At 36.0% G+C, this 18,008-nt stretch overlaps 1 protein-coding gene across 2 annotated transcripts in view; it reads left to right on the plus strand.

Annotated features, from left to right (window-relative positions):
• The window catches only part of zdhhc7 (zinc finger DHHC-type palmitoyltransferase 7), a 47,005-nt gene that overhangs the window by 24,435 nt on the left and 4,562 nt on the right, over window positions 1–18,008 (plus strand). The window contains exons 2-7 of one of the 2 annotated variants that reach the window (XM_052028284.1): window positions 126–194; window positions 1,532–1,853; window positions 6,229–6,353; window positions 10,647–10,743; window positions 14,370–14,451; window positions 17,365–17,495. In XM_052028284.1, the coding sequence (XP_051884244.1) occupies window positions 1,548–1,853; window positions 6,229–6,353; window positions 10,647–10,743; window positions 14,370–14,451; window positions 17,365–17,495 (741 nt within the window). In that variant the 5' untranslated portion in view covers window positions 126–194; window positions 1,532–1,547. The remainder of the gene's footprint in view (window positions 1–125; window positions 195–1,531; window positions 1,854–6,228; window positions 6,354–10,646; window positions 10,744–14,369; window positions 14,452–17,364; window positions 17,496–18,008) is intronic. The other variant, XM_052028285.1, reaches the window with a different exon arrangement.

Below are 18,008 nucleotides of genomic sequence, written 5' to 3' on the forward strand. Positions count from 1 at the left end.
AAGTAGAGATTCATACTGTAGGTGGGATCCAAGATTTTATAAAAAAAATTACATCAATTTTAGCCAACATTGAGGAATGAATGTATTGTAATTGAATGAGAGTTGCCACTTATGTTTTTCTGCAGGTCTTCAGACTAATTTAGTAAAGCAGTTTGATTTGGAAGCAACTTAATGGAAAAACTTGAAACTTTTAGGTAAGATGTTATGTTTGTGTTCCATTTGCCAAGCAGTACGAACAAGCTTAATGGCTAAATTTATATACCATTCTTTTCCAACGATAAAAGCTACTTAGTGAAACTAATGGGCAGGTATGGTATACATAATTGTGTAATACAAAACTCGCATGAGCATTAAATCAGAAACTTTGTCCAAATATATCAAAGTTATACCATTTGGGATGTATTAAAAATACACATGGATGTAATGTTAAGGACCATGGCCCATGTAATTTTCACCATGCATGTCCCTAATGTTAATATTGGATACATAATATTTAGAGAGGATGAATCCATTCTTTGTCAAATCAAAGATCTGAAATCATCTTAGCATATTCTTAATATTCCTCAGTATTCTTAAACTATAAGTAATAATTGTGTTTCAGTTTACATTTTTAATCTGGTACAAATAGAAACCAGTTAATTTAAGGCTCCTTTATGTAAGAGGGCCTCTCTACACATTTCCTTAGCAATGCTCTTTTATGACATGTCATTTTTAAGTCAGTTGTAATACTCACTGGTCTCGGATGTGAGAAGTGGTTAGAAGACTGAGCTTTCCTTTCTCCATCGTGTCAAAATGGACTCCCACTCCACCTGCTGTGACTCCTTTTCTCCCTTTCAACTTAACTGGTTAACTGGAATATTTATTACCTTACTGTGCAAAGTGAAAAATATGAATTTAAAGAGTGTTGAAGTACAAATACAAAATAGCATTCAATAGTCCAGAAAATCTGCCAGTCCAGCACCCCCAAAGTCACAAGTATATTGGATTATTAGAATATTGCTGTATTTGTGGAATGGAAGCATTTGTGAACTATTGATTAAACAGTACCTTAAATTGGAATCAATTTAAATCAGAAAACTGCAGATACTGGAAATCTGAAACTAAAAAAAAAGGCAAAAACGCCAGCAGAGAAAGCAGCATCTGTGGAAAGAGTTCTGAAGAAGTGTCTTTTGACCTGAGGTATTGGTTCTGTTTCTCTTTCTGTAGATACTACCAACAGATTTTCAAGATTGCCTTGTTTGGTGACTAAAGTAATAAGTGCTATGTGATAAGGAAATAAATTATATAAGAGTGATGTGAGAAAGGTACTGCCTACTATATTTTTAAAAATTTTAATTTTACTTGCAACCAAGTTATGATATTTCTTTCCTAAAGTTGTCATTTAAAACAGGAGTTCAACTATGCAAAGTAAATGCAGTTTAAAATTATCCATCGCTTTTTTAAGTAATTACATTATTTAGCATTTTTTTTGAAAGAGCTACAGTAAGTAAGTAATTGCTGGCATTTATTTTACGTGTCTTTTTCTCAATAGATGAGACTGACGGATCATGCAGTCAACAGGGCACCGATTCCGGGATGTTGACCATCATCCTTTGCTGAGCTCTGAAGATGACTTTGAATGCTCATCTGCCAATGTGGAGACGGTGGATCGGATCTGGTTTATCCGTGATGGATGTGGAATGATTTGCGCAGTCATAACTTGGCTTCTGGTTTTATATGCAGACTTTGTTGTGACTTTTGTAATGCTGCTGCCTCCCAAAGACTACTGGTACTCGCTGATAAATGGCATTGTTTTTAACAGTCTGGCAGTGCTGGCTCTTTCATCCCATCTGAGAACAATGTTGACAGATCCAGTAAGTGCACATCAAAAATATTTTTTTAAATATTTAGCAGCATGTAAATTGAAAAGCTCAATTAGAAAGTGGTCTGTAGCTGATCCATTTAAGTAGTCTTGACCATTCAGTGAGCTGGACATCTGTAGCTGACCCAAGAGGTTTTAATTCTGTTGTGCTTTGAGTTCATTCAGAAGCAGAGACACTGAAATCAATGTCAATTAAAGAGGGAAATAGGCCGAGATTTAGCTTTTGTTTTATTGCTGGCCCAGACACAATGTAGACAGAACATTTATTTTCATAATTCAACAGCAAAAACTTGTGTGGCTCCCAATATTCACTAGTCTGCTGCACCCGTCTGCCTTCATCTATCTAGAGTGACTCCTTCAGCATGTGCCATGGGGGAAGAGGAGGCAACCAAAATCCAAGAAGCTATCTCTGGAGGAAGTTGCTGATATCAGGAGGAGAATTGTGTTAAAGATGTAAAATAGAAATCAGTTTCTTGTTTCAACTGAAGCTTTTTCACCTACTCATATACCTTACAGATTCTTGCTTTATTAATTTTTTTGGGGATCTGGGTATTGGTGCCATGACCACTATTTATTGCCTGTCTTTAATTGCCCTTGAGAAAGTGGTTGTTAGCTATCTTGAACCGCTGAAGTCCTTTTGGTGACTATGCTGCCACAGTGCTCTTGGGTAGGGAGTAGCAAGAGCCAGACCCAACGATGATGAAAGAATATATTTCCAAGTAAGGATAGTACGTAATTTGCAGGGGAACTTGAAGGTGGTGATCTTCTCCATGAGAAGAGAATGTCCTTCTTGGTGACTGATGTCATGGGCTTGGGGTACTGTTGGAGCAGCCTAGATAAGTAACTGCAGTGTATTTTATCGATAGTACATACTGCAGCCACTGTATACCAATAGTGGAGAGAGTAAATGTTTAATGTGGTGAACAGAGTACTTTGTCTTGGGTGGTGTTGAGCATCTTGAGTATTGTTGGAGCTGCACTCAAAGTCAAAAGTATTCCCTTGAATTCCTAACTAATGCCTTGTAAATGGTAGAAAGGCCTTAGGATATCAGGAGGTGAGTCACTTGCCACAGGAACATCAGCCTCAATTTTGTGGTTGATCCAGGTCAATGGTGGTTTCTTCCTCCACGAAGTAGGTATTGGGCAACTTGATGATGAACAGCTAAAAGTATTTGTTCCAGAAGATTTTCCCAAACTCCATAGTTTGAGGGGGGGAAAAAAAATCTTGTTTTATGGTGTGTTGTCTAGCTCAGAGCATAAATTGATATTTAGAGCACATTTTTTTGGTTTGCCCAATAAAATATGATTAGATGACCTCATAACATGGCAACATAGTATAGTTCATATAGTTGTGATATTTTGCAAACGGTAAAGATTAGTCAGTGGAATTCAAGGGAGGTGCTTAAAGGTATACAGAGAATTGGGTTGCTATTGTTTATACCTGGATAAAGATTTTCTTAACTTTGGTATATTGCTTTCAAAAAAAATCTTTCATAAGAAAAGTCATTCCATGTTTTTTGAATGTGAACCAGATGTACCTCTGAAGGATGAAAATGGAAAAGTTCTATTATGTGTGTTGCAGTTGAAATCAAATAAGACGAATGCTTTCAGCTGTTAACCCAATAAAATTTAACTAAAATCTATCTGTTAGTTCGAATAAGAGTAATTCCATGAGCCACTCTTCCTAGTGGGGAGAAACCTCATAGTGATTGCTTAGTGAAAAAGTTCTTATTATTTGTCATTTTGAGGAATATACATTACTGTCATCCTTAACATTGACCTGGCCATATTCCCAGAATAAATTGATCACCAGGATGATTGCCACTTTGATTATGTTCTAAAAATTAAACTGAAGCTTATGTTTAGGAAGGTTTTGAATTTTTTTAAATTTACTGAGAAGCTGAATACTGTATCCCACTCTAACTAGAAAACAATTTTAAATACTTTATTTTTGGTATTTATGTTAACATGACTTGTGTATTAATATATTACAGCTATTCACTTCTCAAATTGAACAGTATATACTTTAAGCTGATATGAGGATTATTCAGCTGAATTATTTAGATTCCAGAGCAAGGTTTTTGTGGCTTTTTGAGGGTCTCCAGCTACAGAAATTGCACTGTATATTTTTCCCACTAATCAATATTAATTCATTTCATTTTTAATCTACATCAGTCCTCTAGCCAGTGCTGCATGAGGGGTCTTGCATGATTCTACAGTGAAGTGTATTCAGCCCGAATAATAAGTAATTATTATGCATAGCAGTGCTTTATTGGTATATTAAAGATTAATATTAATGTCAGTGTCAAAAATTTGAAATGAATCAAGTTAAATTTGTATTTTTCATATATAGAAATTATCTTAACTGTTACATTCATGATCTTCAGAACACTCATCCCGTGTTCTTGGAACAATCTAATACAGTCTTGCTCTAAATAAAAATGGCAAACATTGTAAATTTGCAAAGCTGACCTGCTTTTTACACACAACACCAAGAACTGAATGCTCTTCTTTTTTTAAAAAAAGGAAAACATATCAACGTGAGTGATAAATATCACTCTTATTCCCATCCTTATTCCATTATCAAAATATGTAGTGCCACTATCAAAGATGTTTGAAAATCATATTGAAAATCATCCTCTGTCAATTTCCTCCCAATATCTGTTTTCCATTTGACTTCCTCTTATGATGATAAATTAATTGAGGTCATCACCCTCAACAAATTTCACATGACATGGTATGCATTGAACTGTTGCTTGGAATATTGACTTAATATATGACATGCTGCTAGTTAATTGCAGGATATTGCCTAATAGTTGGATATAATATTTACAGTTATTTTTTAAGTAAAATTGAAAATAGAGATTGAGATCACTATAAATTATATAAACTACGTATTTAGGAAGATTTTGCAAAATAAGATATAGCCTCATCTCTTTGTTTCAGAGAAGATAACTGTGCAAAGGAGCTATCAATCATTGCTTTTGAAAGTTTACAATGACAATATCTATTTAAAAAATACATGTTCATAAGCACAGTATTATTTCAAAATTAAATTTTAGTACAGGCATCATGCAACAGTTTGATACTGATTTAAGGAATACCAAGCTTGCAAATCAAATGCTTGCATGTTAATAAGGAACAACTTATTTAATTTATGGAGTGGGAGTTACCAGAAAATTGTACAGCTGAGATCAGATTTATAAAGAATAAATCTAGATGATTTTGACAAAGCATTCAGATTTCTCTAATAAAAGCTGAAAATCACTCAAAGGAATGTTCATTGCTGGAGGAAGCTGAAAAAAATTGTAGTATTGAGGCCCCAGTTAAATTGCGATATTGCAAAAGCAGGCCTTTACTGTAATGGGCTGGATCCTATGATCTCTACCACTTCTTTAGTCTTGACTCCATAACAATCACTCCTGAGGTCTCTGGTCTCGCTGTTGGCAAGGCACAGGCTTTGCTGTCTGTTGAGTTGACCACAGACTTGCCTGTTTGTCCCGCAGACTCAACATTGCAACCAAACATATCCCTGGATTGGAGTAATGATCTGCAGTGCACCAAGGGATGCATGTTGATGTAAAATAAACAAACAAGATACTCCACAGACATGATAAAATGGCACGATTAAGTGTTTTTTTTACAAAAAATAATTTAAGCTATTTCCCAAAATTCATCTCACAATTTAGAAAGGGCATATGGTACATTCTCACTTAAATAATACCTGTTAATATAAAATGACAACTATGTTAAAGTAATAATTATTCATACTTTTCAAACAAAGTCTGAATACCAAGGTGTTCAAATACAAAGTGCTCTGTTAAGTAAATGGAGAAAAGAGCATAAAAGACTAATTGAACTTTTCAAATGAGGGCATAGTATAAAAGGATAAAGATGTATTAAATGATTTCATGCAAGACAAGGGTTAGCCAAAATTACCATGCTGTTCAATTTTCAACTGACTTCAATTTTCTGCTGTTCAATTTTCAATGGACTTCACACGCAGGGAATGTATTTTTCATCAGGAAAACTGTATTTTTGAGTAGAAACTTGAAAATATTAGAATTATTTTTACTGGAGCTGAGAATGTTACGGTCATATAATGTAATAATGTTTTTAATTTTGATGAAGTCACTGGAGAGTCGGGTAGCAAGTTAAAATTTAAGACAATTACTAGAAAGTGAGGACAGATACAGAGAGAAGTTTCATAAACAGGTGATGCCAAACTACATACCTAATTTTGTAATTGTTGGTGGGAGAGTAAAACCTACTTCTTTAGCTTGTTTTATGTTTGAGTTTCATATGATTAATGATTGACTTGTTCATTTATATTTCTGGTGTGGATTCTGTAATGGTTTCTTTCAACAGGGTGCTGTGCCTAAAGGCAATGCCACAAAAGAGTATATGGAGAGTCTGCAGCTAAAACCAGGGGAAGTAATCTATAAGTGCCCAAAATGTTGCAGTATTAAGCCAGAGCGAGCTCACCATTGCAGGTATAGATGAGTGTAATCTTTTACTTAAGCTTCCTATGCAATTATGATCTCTGTGCCTGGTCATTCCATAATAATAGTACTATTTATAGAAAGTTTAATCATTCTTGAATAACTACAAATTTTGTTTCACGGTTCATTAGCAACTGTTTACCTTTAGAATTTTTATTAAGCTTGCTATTGCATTCAAAATTAACATCTGATTCTTGCTTGTGAGATGATTTGATGTATAGCAACATCACAGATTACAGTCTCAACCACAGCATACAGGATAGCAGAAAAATTATTGCAGCAAGTTGATTATATTTACATGCTTTCATAAACTATTATGTACCTTTTTAAGTACCTTTTGATTATTATGTACCTTTGCTGTCCGTGCTCTAGAAGTGAATTTGCTGGGGAATTCAGCATTATAGCTGTTTAAAATTAAAGAACAATAAAGCAATAAACATAATTGCAAGACTTTAAAGTCCTCAAATATTGTAATGTGAGAGATCTTTGTCACCTAAACCATTCGATCTACTACATTCCCAAGGGATTGGAAGCACACTAATTAGAAGTTGCAAAACTCAGATCTGTTCATTGCAGACACGTTCAGCAGTGGTCTTATGCAGTTGGAAGAATGCTGATTGAACAGCAATAACTTACCCAGAGAAAAAAAGAGAAAATTTGAGGGTAACACAAGAAACTGCAGATGCTGAAATCTGGAACAAAAAACAAACTGCTGAAGGAATTCAGCTGGTCTAGCAACATCTGATGGGAGAAAGAAATTGTCAAAGTTACGGGTCCAGACCCTGTGGTTTGCCAAGATTGATTGCCAAAAATAACTTGTTGGCTAACTATGGAACAATGTTCTCAAATACTTGGGCCAAAGGGCCTATTTCCATGCTGTATTTTTCTATGACTCTATAACTGAGAATAGGTTACTATCCTTCAAGGCCAAGAAGTTTAGGATCAGGAACAAAAGTGCCAAAATTGGGAAAAAAAATTGTGATGGTTAATGAATAACAAACACCCAGTGTGAACTTAAAAACTTGAGCCATAGATTTTGTTAGATCTGAGCATCATGAGTTGCTAGAAACATTCAGCTGAAGGTGAAGCAAATGACAGCATATTCAAAACAAGTCTTTTTTTTCCTGTGGCCCTCATTAACCAGAAGCTTGTTAGAATGAACTTTGAGCAACATGCTGCAGATGCTGGCAATCCAAAACAACAACAGAAGCACTAAACAGGTCAAGCAGCATCAGTGGGTAGAGAAGTAGGTCAAGGACCCCTCATCAGAACCGGAAAAAGTAAAAGACACAAGCACGTTTCAGGGGGCTGCTGAAGAGAGTAGATGTAATGTCTGTCATAGGATGCAGACTATAGTTGTCAAGATAATTGTTACTTTAAAGACTGGCGGTCAGAGACACAAAAAAAAATTGAAACAGAACTAAAATCTGTGGATAAAGGAGAAAAATGGGGTGTTTTAAGTTAGTATTATGTCCCGAAGGTTGCATTGTGTAGAGACAGAAGGGAAGTGCTGTTCATTGAGCTTGCATTAGAGCAATGTACTAGGTTGAAGACTAGAGAGGCCTTTTATTTTCTTTTGTCTCTAACTACCAGTTTTTGAAGTAATTGTTATCTTGACAATTTTGATCTGCATCCTAAGCCAGACATCCCATCTGTTCTCTTCACCTCTCCTTCCCTGCGATTTAAAGCATGCTTAATCAGAAACATCAACTCTGTTTCTCTCCCGGCTAATGCTTCTAGCTAGCCCTGCTGAGTGTTTGTAGCATATTTTTTGTTTCTGTTGCAAAGCATGTTTTTCAGCAATATTTATTGATATTAAATTTTGTATTGAAGTGCAATTATCAGTTTTTGGCCTTATTTTGTTTTTTGTTGGAATATCAACTCAACCCTCTTGTGCTTCCAAAGAATTTCCCTTGCAGATGTGGAAATGTTACACAGGAAGTCTGTGAGAAGCTATTTCCTCTGAAAGAAGGAAGATCAATATTTTGTAGAGGGCATTAGAATTCCTTAAATTAATTTAGTTTTTATTTCAGTCCATGTATTAGTGACATTTCACATCAGAATCCCTTCTATTCTGATTTTTAAAAAAAAGCAAATTCAGATGAAGATTTTCTAACTAAAATATTAAGTTTCCTTTACTCTCCACATTTGCTGCCAGGCTATTAATATTTCTGGCATTTTATGTTTTGAAGTGACTTTTTGGGGGGGGGGGGGGGATGGAATTTATTCTACTGTACTATGGTAGGCTTTAATACTTTAATCTTATAAATTGAGGCTCATTTGCAAGGTGCTGTGTAATATATTAATCCAGAATTTTTCTGAAGGAGAGCTAATCTTTTTATCCTGTAATTAGATAGATTGCTAGTTCCTAGGACGGTTTTAGGATGTTTTAAGTGTCCATTACTTTTTAATGGCATTGTGAAGACTATTTCATTGCAGTGTTTATGAATTTAATAAAATCTTATTCATAGTCAAAAAAAAAGTGTTTTTGTTGTAGTAAAAAGAAAGTTTTACCTCCCATATTACCTTCCACAATGCTTTCTGCAACTAACTTGTGAAGGTAGCGCTAAGAAGCCAAAGTTGCTTTCAGCCATAATTGGCACTGGTGGCAAAGCCAAAACACCTGATAAGATTATTGGGGGGGGGGGGGGGGTGGGATGCTCATACTTCATCCCAAGTCTGATCTGCACTGTGTTCTCTCCTTGCCCATTCTGTGCTATTTTTAGTGTCCCACAGGATTCTTTTGACATTGAGATGCTCTCACAAAGTCAGTGGTGTAATGTTCATAGCTTGCCAATACCTAAATTTTATGTTGCTGCACCTTTTTGGGGGGAGAAAAGGTGCAGTAACGTACCTACAGGAAGCTCTTTAAAGTTTACTCTGCAAGTATGATGCATAATCTGTTTTATTGAATAGGTTTGTGGCCAGCTAACAGCACCCTTGGCCACAGATGACCTCATTTACTGGGCAGAGTAGAAATAATCTTGGCTTGTGGATACAAAACCCGGTGTGCCAATTAATCAGTGATTGTTATATTTTTAGTTTTCTGTGAAATTGGCAGAATGTGCCTTATATTTTTGTATAGAAGGCATTAGCACTCCCGAACACTGCTGAATCATTTCCATTTAGCTTTAGAGTCATGTTAATTTAGGAAATTTTCAGAATGGAGGCAGCATTTTTTTTTCTTAAAACTTCAAGCATTGGAAATAGCAGCCAACATAAAGTGCATGTGATAAAGATGATCATGAGTCGCTTTCATGAGATTTTAATTTAATGTCAAATGGCACTTAAGTAATCTTTTAGGGTTTTGTGACATCAAAATAACAGGCTATCACAGATTTATGTTTTAGTGTACTTGCATTTAAAGTCAAATTTGGAATTTTAATACGAGTTTTAAAAAGCACGACAGAAGAGAAATGGTTTAGAAATAAAGCTAAAGCTACATGTGAGCAATTAATCTATATTGAATGACTGAAGTTCTGATAGACGTCTTTGCCATATTTCAGCTTATTGTGCTAATTTGATTCTCCAATTGCTTGATGATCCCAGTACTTGTAGGCCAATTAGGCATTAAGGTTTTGAACTTTATAGTGAATAAAGTTGGCCATGAAATATTGGAGTTTCAATTCAAAATAGTTTTCTGTTTTTTCAATGGAATAACAAAAATAATTGTATTTATTTAGTGCCATTCTTGTATTTTTCTTGACACCAGTTAATGATGTGGTAATGATATTGGAGGAAATATGTACATTGCCGGCTCTTACGAACAGCTGTATGATAATCTCGCTTGATGATGTTGATTGAGGGACCTTCTACTTTTCAAAATTGTGTCTGAAGTGGCAGATGAGATCTTGTTTATGGAGTCCCAAATGAAAGATGATGCCTTCCTAAATACTGAACCAAAGTGAGAGTCTAGATTTTTGTGCTCAAATTTCTGGAGTAGGGCATGAATCCACAGTCTTCTGACTTAGCAACGGCAGGGCCCAAGCAGACACAAATGAGGCTCAAGATGAAGCAAGTCTGCTCAATGGCCATAGCTGCCACTTTGTAATAGCCCAATTACGTTTAGACAGGAAGGAACAAGAAGAAAACTTTTAAAAATGAATTATTTTGCCTGTATTAATTGATAATAGGTTCAATTCTAAATATGAGGTTATCTGCACTTTGAACAGTGATCTGGAAGTATTATGAGACGTATATGTGCTTGCTTGAAAATTAGTTTGGTAGTTCTTAGCTAATCATTTTTATTTTGTAATGGCTATTCTTCTTTCTTCCCCATATTAGTATTTGTAAAAGATGCATCCGGAAGATGGACCACCATTGTCCTTGGGTGAACAACTGTGTTGGAGAGAACAATCAAAAATTCTTTGTACTCTTCACTGTAAGTTTAAACACGTTCTAGTGCAAATTTTGAATAATTTAAAAAAGAAACATATACATCAAGGAGCCGAGAATTAACATTTGAACTTCTGTGGATTAACCACATTATTATGGATAGCATAAAACAAGGAACTAATTAACTAGGGTTTGTTCCCACTAAATAGCATTAATTTCCCTATGTATCGCAAGGGATTCTTATACTCCCATACTTCATCATTGGATATTATAGGATTTAAATTTTTGAATGCATTGTTGTTGAGAAGAGGGATAGATGAGTGACAAAAAGCAGATGTTGAAATAACAAACAGAAAACTTAATTCACTGCTGGATGGGGAATAGAGGTAGAATAATGTCATTTAAAATGCATTGCTGGTTAAATTACGGCTGTGTCCCAACAGATGGAATTAATGTTAGTAGTACATTGCAAATTGCTTAAGGTTATATTTAATTTTTTTGCCACCCCTTTTGGAATTCTAATCCATGTTTAGATTGATCAACCTGCAATATAATAAAAATCTTAGTATGCTAATTTATCTCCTCAACAATTAGTATAGTGATATATCTTTTAAAATTTTAAGCAGGACTTTTATGTATATGGGCCAGTTTCAATTAAATACCACAGTTGGCTTTTTGTCGTATTGTTGTAAGAGATACAATTGGAATTGCTGCACAAAGTAATTCATACTGCTCAAAAATTCAAAATAAAGGTCTGGAAAAATCTCTTGCCTGGAAATCATTTGCATAATGCTTTTGTTCAACCTCAAGCTATTTTTTTTGTCCAGAGTAAAGCACAATAATGACCATTTTCAGGCCAATTTTCATCATTCTCGAAATTTAACTAGGCACTCTGCCCTGGTGCTTCAACATGATTTCTGCATCAGAGATGACACCATTCCCCATGCAATGCCACTAGACATGGAGCATTGTGTCATGTTGTCTCAGGAGCAACCATTTTTGGCAGACCCTGGAGTTGAGTCGAGTTTGTTATCATGTGCACAAGTACAGTGAGGTGCAGTACAGTGGAAAAACTTGCAGCAGCATCACAGGCATGTAGGTACAGACAATACACAGAATGTAAATTATTCATAAATTATGCATAAAGTTATACAGTGAAAAAAAGACTCAATCAAAGACAAGTCCACGGTAGTGTAAGAGGTGGTCTGTAGTGTTGCATTGTGAATGGTTCTTTATTCATCAGGGTTTAGTTATTCATCAGGGTTTAGTTATTCATCAGGGTTTAGTTGATGACGTAGTTCATAATGAACAAAACATTAAAGTGCCCTCTGTCGGTTAGTGGGATGTAAGACTAAAAATTATTACTGACAATATTACAACAATGACAATTGTCCATCTGTTGTTTTAACAAAAAGTGTAAATTCTTTTAAAATAAGCCAGCCCACGGCTCCATAAAGTAGCATACAAAAGTCTCTCGCAAACATTGTACTTACCCCTTGTATTCCTAAAGATAATTTTGAGCCATCATTTTGAGTAATTATTTATTCTGTGAATTATATATTTGTAATTCAAGTGATGTTTGTGAGTATGAAGATATTAGGTTAATAAACTTTCAAAAACCTGTGCTTGGAACTCTGACTAATTCGTTGACCTCTGGAGAACAAAAGAGAATCTACAACTATAACGGCAGTGTACACAGAAATATATGACATGTTCTCTACTTTCTAAGGAAGCATCTTGGTGCTTCCTTTTGATGAACGGACTTGCACCTTTGCGTTGGACTTGCATGAATCTATCAGTTTCCAAGACATTGGATGTTAAAATAAACTCTCGTCTCGCTATATCGTAGTATATTTTTATTGTCATACTTCTTTTTATAAAGGGAATTTAGGTGTCAGACTTTGCCTTTGAGGTTGAATAATTAGTTTTTGAGGTGTATTTTAACACTGGTATTATCAGCATGCGAGAGAATGCATTACAAGAGCTCCTACACAGCATGGAATGGCTGGAGAGAGAGACTGCCAAACCGAGAAATCCACAGGATCATTGATGGGTTCATATTACTATTGGGTAGGAATCTAGCAAATAACAGGTTGGATGTTCTGACCCACAAGCAAGTCACTTGCCAGTTTACTAGTGTGCAGCTGCACCTGTTGGTGTATGTATACGCGTTTTATGCAGAAAGAAAAGTTTGTCATGTGTCTGATGATGAAGTTGAAAATCAAGTTCTGAGAATGTGCCTTTAATCCTGTCATCATCAGTACACACGGGCTAGTTTCAGGATCTCTCATGCACAACAAAGAGACCAGCACTACAGAGGATTCACAAAAGGGGGAAACTGCCAGACACTTGGGAGTTTGACAGGGTCACTGAGGGTTCACTGAACAGTTCACATTGTGGCTGCTACCATCAAGTCAGAAAATTGGTGAACAGCAGGACAAACTCCTGTTTCATTATGTTCATCCTTGTCTTCACCCATGAGCAAAATTGTCTTTTTTTAAATTTCTACCACGTACTTCCATTATAGCAAAATCAGTACAGTCATGAACTTTTCACCTCAATAATTCGCAAGTGTTAACTTTGTAAGCAACTTCATTAAATCCCATCTGCCTTTGGAAGCTGCTGTTGTTCATGCTCTTAGTTTTTAATTTGGAAGAGGTAAGGTGGAAACTCTGTTTCTTTTGTCTCTTCACGAGTATAAGTTCATCACTAAACCCTTAGATCATCTGCTCATCTCTATGAAATAAAGCCATAGATATAAATGAATGAACACTGTATCAGTTGTTCTAGCAAAGGTTTGATGGGGTATGAATGGCAGGAATGACTTTCTGCTGTAATGCAAATTTCTGTCTTTGCTTCTCTATAATCTGCTGGATATAGAGAAGCAAGGACAGAAATTCATACGACAATGATTTATAAAGAAAAGAGCATTGAATCCATCTAAAAGAGGAAAGAAACATTAAATGGTATATTTGTTGCCGTTAAGAGGAATGTGCTTAAGGATCTCAACATATTCCTAGTATTGATGAAACTGGAATGTGCATCTCTAATTATAACTTAAATCTTACTTTTAAGGTTATAGATTATTTTTTTGCCTCTTCCATTCTAAATTTAAAAATTATTTGTACAATAATCCAGCATTAATTGTGTAATTCCCACTCAAAACCAAACTTTGAAGCTTTGCTCTTTATATAACAGCCAATAGAGTTCTTGGGTTTTGCAATAATCCAAGTAAACTTTGTATTAGTGACCAGTTGTCATTCTTAATCTACAAATTAATAGAAATGCAAGAAATCAAATATTAGCCAGATAACATTCTTGGAAGTGAGCTTGGAGCAATATATATTTAGCGTTTGAAACACTTGTACCATTTTCTAATGGCCAACTGTTTGTAAGTGAAAACTATTTTTTTTATTGTCGTAGAGTAATGTAATCCACTTGATTTAAAACAAAGCAGCGTTTTATTACTTCAGTAAATTCTATATGGGCATCTCTGCTGAACTAGCTGGCAACACAAACAAATAAGAAGCTTTGGGGATATGCATGTTGTTTTGACCTTGAAATAAATATATTGAATCAATCTAATCCTGTCTTTGCTGACTAGTCATGCTTGATAATGAAAGTGATAGTGACAGATGTTGCGCAGTAATGCCCTTCTCCATCCACTTGCAGATGTACATAGCACTGATTTCAGTCCATGCACTGATACTGTGTGGCTTCCAGTTTTTCTTCTGTATCAGAGCACAGTGGAGTGGTGAGTAATTACGTATGTTCAGAAAGTTGAGGTGATCTTATGAAAGATGTTTTAATAAAAGGCAGCAACTTAATGCGTGCAAGATGGTCGAACATTTGGGCTCCAAAGTGGCAAGATTTTGCACTGTCTTTCACTGAATAATCAGATTTCTTTGTGTGTGTGCGTGTGCGTGCATTGGTTTGCCTAGCAGCATTTCTTTAAAGAGCATTTGATACTCAACAATTTATGTTCTTAACTTTAGAGAATACAATAAAATAGGAGCAGGAGCAAACCACCAGGACCCTAAAGCCTGCCCTGCCATTCAATATGATATATGCTGACCTCAACTCCTGTGCTAGTTCCCCATAGCCCTCATTTCCTTAATCTTCCAAATATTTATCTCTCTCCACCTTGAACATATCTAATGATCTACCCTCGGGGGCAGAGGATTCCAGAGATTCTCTACCCTCTGAGAGAAGAATGTTGAATAACAATTTTTAAAAGACATTTGGACAGGTACATGGATGGGAAAGAGTTAGTGAGAGATGGCCCAAACGTGAGAAAATTGGACTAGCTGGGATAGGCATCTAGGTCGGCATGGATGAGTTGGGCCAAAGGGCCTGCTTCTGTGCTGTATTACTGTATGACTCTAAATTTCTATTCCTCTCAGTTTTGCAGTTATTCCCCTTGTTGAAAACTAGTTGTTTATTCAGCAGTAAAACGTTAGATTTCCCCTTTCTGAGTTTAAGCATAAAAGGAAGGAACAAGTTGACCAAAACTGCAAAGAAGTCTGAACTATGCATTCAAGTTACCCCACCCCTTTAACACAAAAGGACAGTTATGTTTCAGCATTTAGTCAGGTTAAAATTTTTCTTCAATCATGATAACCTATGCAGATGTTTGGTCATAAATGGCAAAGTCGTCAGATTATTTATTATTCAGTTTAAGCCATGATTAGTTGCTTAACTTTTTTGACAATAGGAAACACAGTCTTTAGTACTGACTTCCTTATATTACTGATCACACAATCTAGCTTCATTAATTAGAGTTGAAAAGAAGTGGGAGATAATCAGAAGCTCTGAATCACACTTATGCTGTTCACAAAGCTTTCACTTGGACAAAATGAAGTCTGAGGAGTTGATCAATGTAATAACATGTTCTGTGGAGGAAAGGATGTTAGTGGTGCATTGAAGTTGGTCTGGTCTCGGTTCAAGGAAGAAGTGGAGATCCTTGGGCTATTCTGGTGGAGCTGTAGGTATAGAGAGTGTCTGTGGTGAAGACAGTTGTGGCCAGAAAACTGGTGAAGTGCCAGAGAGTGCCTTCTCAAACTAGCAGGTGTTGGTTCGAGAATCTATATGGCTGTATCTGTGACTATGTCAGTCTTTTTTTTGGAATGTGAGGAGTATTCTCTGTTCCAGTTGTAATCAGGTTCATTCACTCATCCCTTGCCTCTTCTTTCCAATTCATTGGGGATAATCTCCGTTGTCTATCGTGCTCTCACAATGAACATCAAATCACATTAACTTTGCAAGTAATTTCCATTTCACTCCTCAGACCATTTCCAACTCTTCCCTTATCTTTCTCAACATATTCTTTTTTTTCATTGCTAGGCATGGATTAGCATTCAATGTCCATTTTAAACCCACTAACTTCTAAAGCTTATTGTGCCTACACTTCATCATACAGCCTTTCCTGTCCGAACTCTGTCCCATTATTTCAGTTTCAATGACTTGCTAAGACAAGGCCCCAAGATCAGAACAAGCAACGAGGCACAAAGGCAGGAATTGGTTAGAGGTTGAGGTGTCTTTCGGGGGAGGTTGAGGCGTCCATTAGAGTATCATGGGATTGGAAGATTGGAGAATTGCAGCTGGGGCCTTGGGTAGTTGGTGGATTGCAGGGACAGGGAACGAGATATTCATAACTGGGCCTCAAGGTGGGGTGGTAGCAAGCACGAAGCTGATGGGATGTAGGTTTGTGGAATGTCAGGTGCGGCCAGAAGAATGAAAGGTAAATAAGGGACTTACCTGAAAGAGGTCTCAGTTCATCATCAAGTTGGGAAGACCGGATGCCCTATGGATGGCAAACAGTGTTGTTCCTCAGGGAATTGAGTTCATCTCCTGCAGTACTCCAAGAGAAGCATCACTCAGAGAATGACATCATTCTGTATTCGACCAAACAAAGATCACGCATGAGGATACAAAGGTCACTCACAGAGGTGCCTGATAAAATTTCCATAGTGATGCAAGGCAATCTGGAGATGGTTAATATCGCATTTCATCCCAAGGGGGAAAAAAATGTCTTCAATTTTGTAATGCTGATAAGAATGCGATTAAATTTCAGGGCCACTAACTTTTGGAAACCTAAGACAATTTTTTTTTACCATGATCAACCAAAATGTTTTTGTTTTTATTAACTAATGAGAGAAAACCACAAAGTCAACTAAAATTTGGTAGTGTAAGAATGGACAAGATGACCTCTTTTATTTGTCTTGCAGTTTTAATGAATTTAGGTTGCTAACCAAAAAATGCTCCTCTTATATAATTCCCTAAAACAATGCAGTGAATTTCAATCTGGCTCGTGTAGAACCCACTCCCATTAGCATTAGATTCTGAAACATTAATTACAAAAAAAACAGCTGATTTTTCTGAAGTTATAACAAATAAATGCTTGATATTCCTAATCAATGTGGAGAAAGAGCCTCCAGTTAACTTTCTATGTGCCAATGTTTTGGTAAAAATATCACTCAGATGTTTTGTTTTGAGAGGTTCAAAGTATGTAAGTATAGTTATTTACATTGCTTATTGCTTGTAAGAAAGTTATTTTAAATTAAAATGGTTGTAACATATGGTGGTTATAAATGTGTGAAAGAAAATTGATTACACCTAGAATGTATCATATGTTAATGACATTTTAATAATATATTTTTCTCCACAGAATGCAGTGGCTTCTCACCTCCAGTAACTGTAATCCTAATCATATTTTTGTGCCTTGAGGGACTTCTGTTTCTCACATTCACCTCAGTAATGTTTGGCACACAACTTCACTCGATATGCAATGATGAGACGGTAAGTTGTTTTTAGTGATTTTATTTGAAGAAACAACATTGAATGTCACCAAAAGGAGAACTCCTGAATAAGAGCCTTTTATCCTCTGCTTTGTTCTTTTAAACATCACTTCAAAGGTATTGTGGTGCCTTTCTGATATGCAAATACAAAACCTATAAGACTAGGAAGGTTCCGAGTTTGGTTTTGTTCTCTCTTAGAGTTATACAGTGCAGAAACAGGCCTTCAGCCCAACTCCTTTCTGACCAAGGTGTCCATCCAAGCTAGTCCCATTTACCTGTGTTCAGCCCATATCCTCTAAACCTTTTTTATCCATGTACCTGTCTAAATGTCTTTTAAACATTGTAATTGTACCTGCCTCTACAGCTTCCTCTAGCAATGTAACATATGCCATAATGTGCTGGAACAAGTTAGGCTTGCAAAACTTCTTGTGTTTAAAAACACTTGCAGACATAGTGTTACATACATGCTCTGTCAAAGATTGATTTTTTTAAATTTGTAATGTGTATCAAAATG

The sequence above is a fragment of the Pristis pectinata genome, chromosome 13, assembly GCF_009764475.1.
Source record: "Pristis pectinata isolate sPriPec2 chromosome 13, sPriPec2.1.pri, whole genome shotgun sequence".
In the NCBI taxonomy this organism is placed as follows: domain Eukaryota; kingdom Metazoa; phylum Chordata; class Chondrichthyes; order Rhinopristiformes; family Pristidae; genus Pristis; species Pristis pectinata.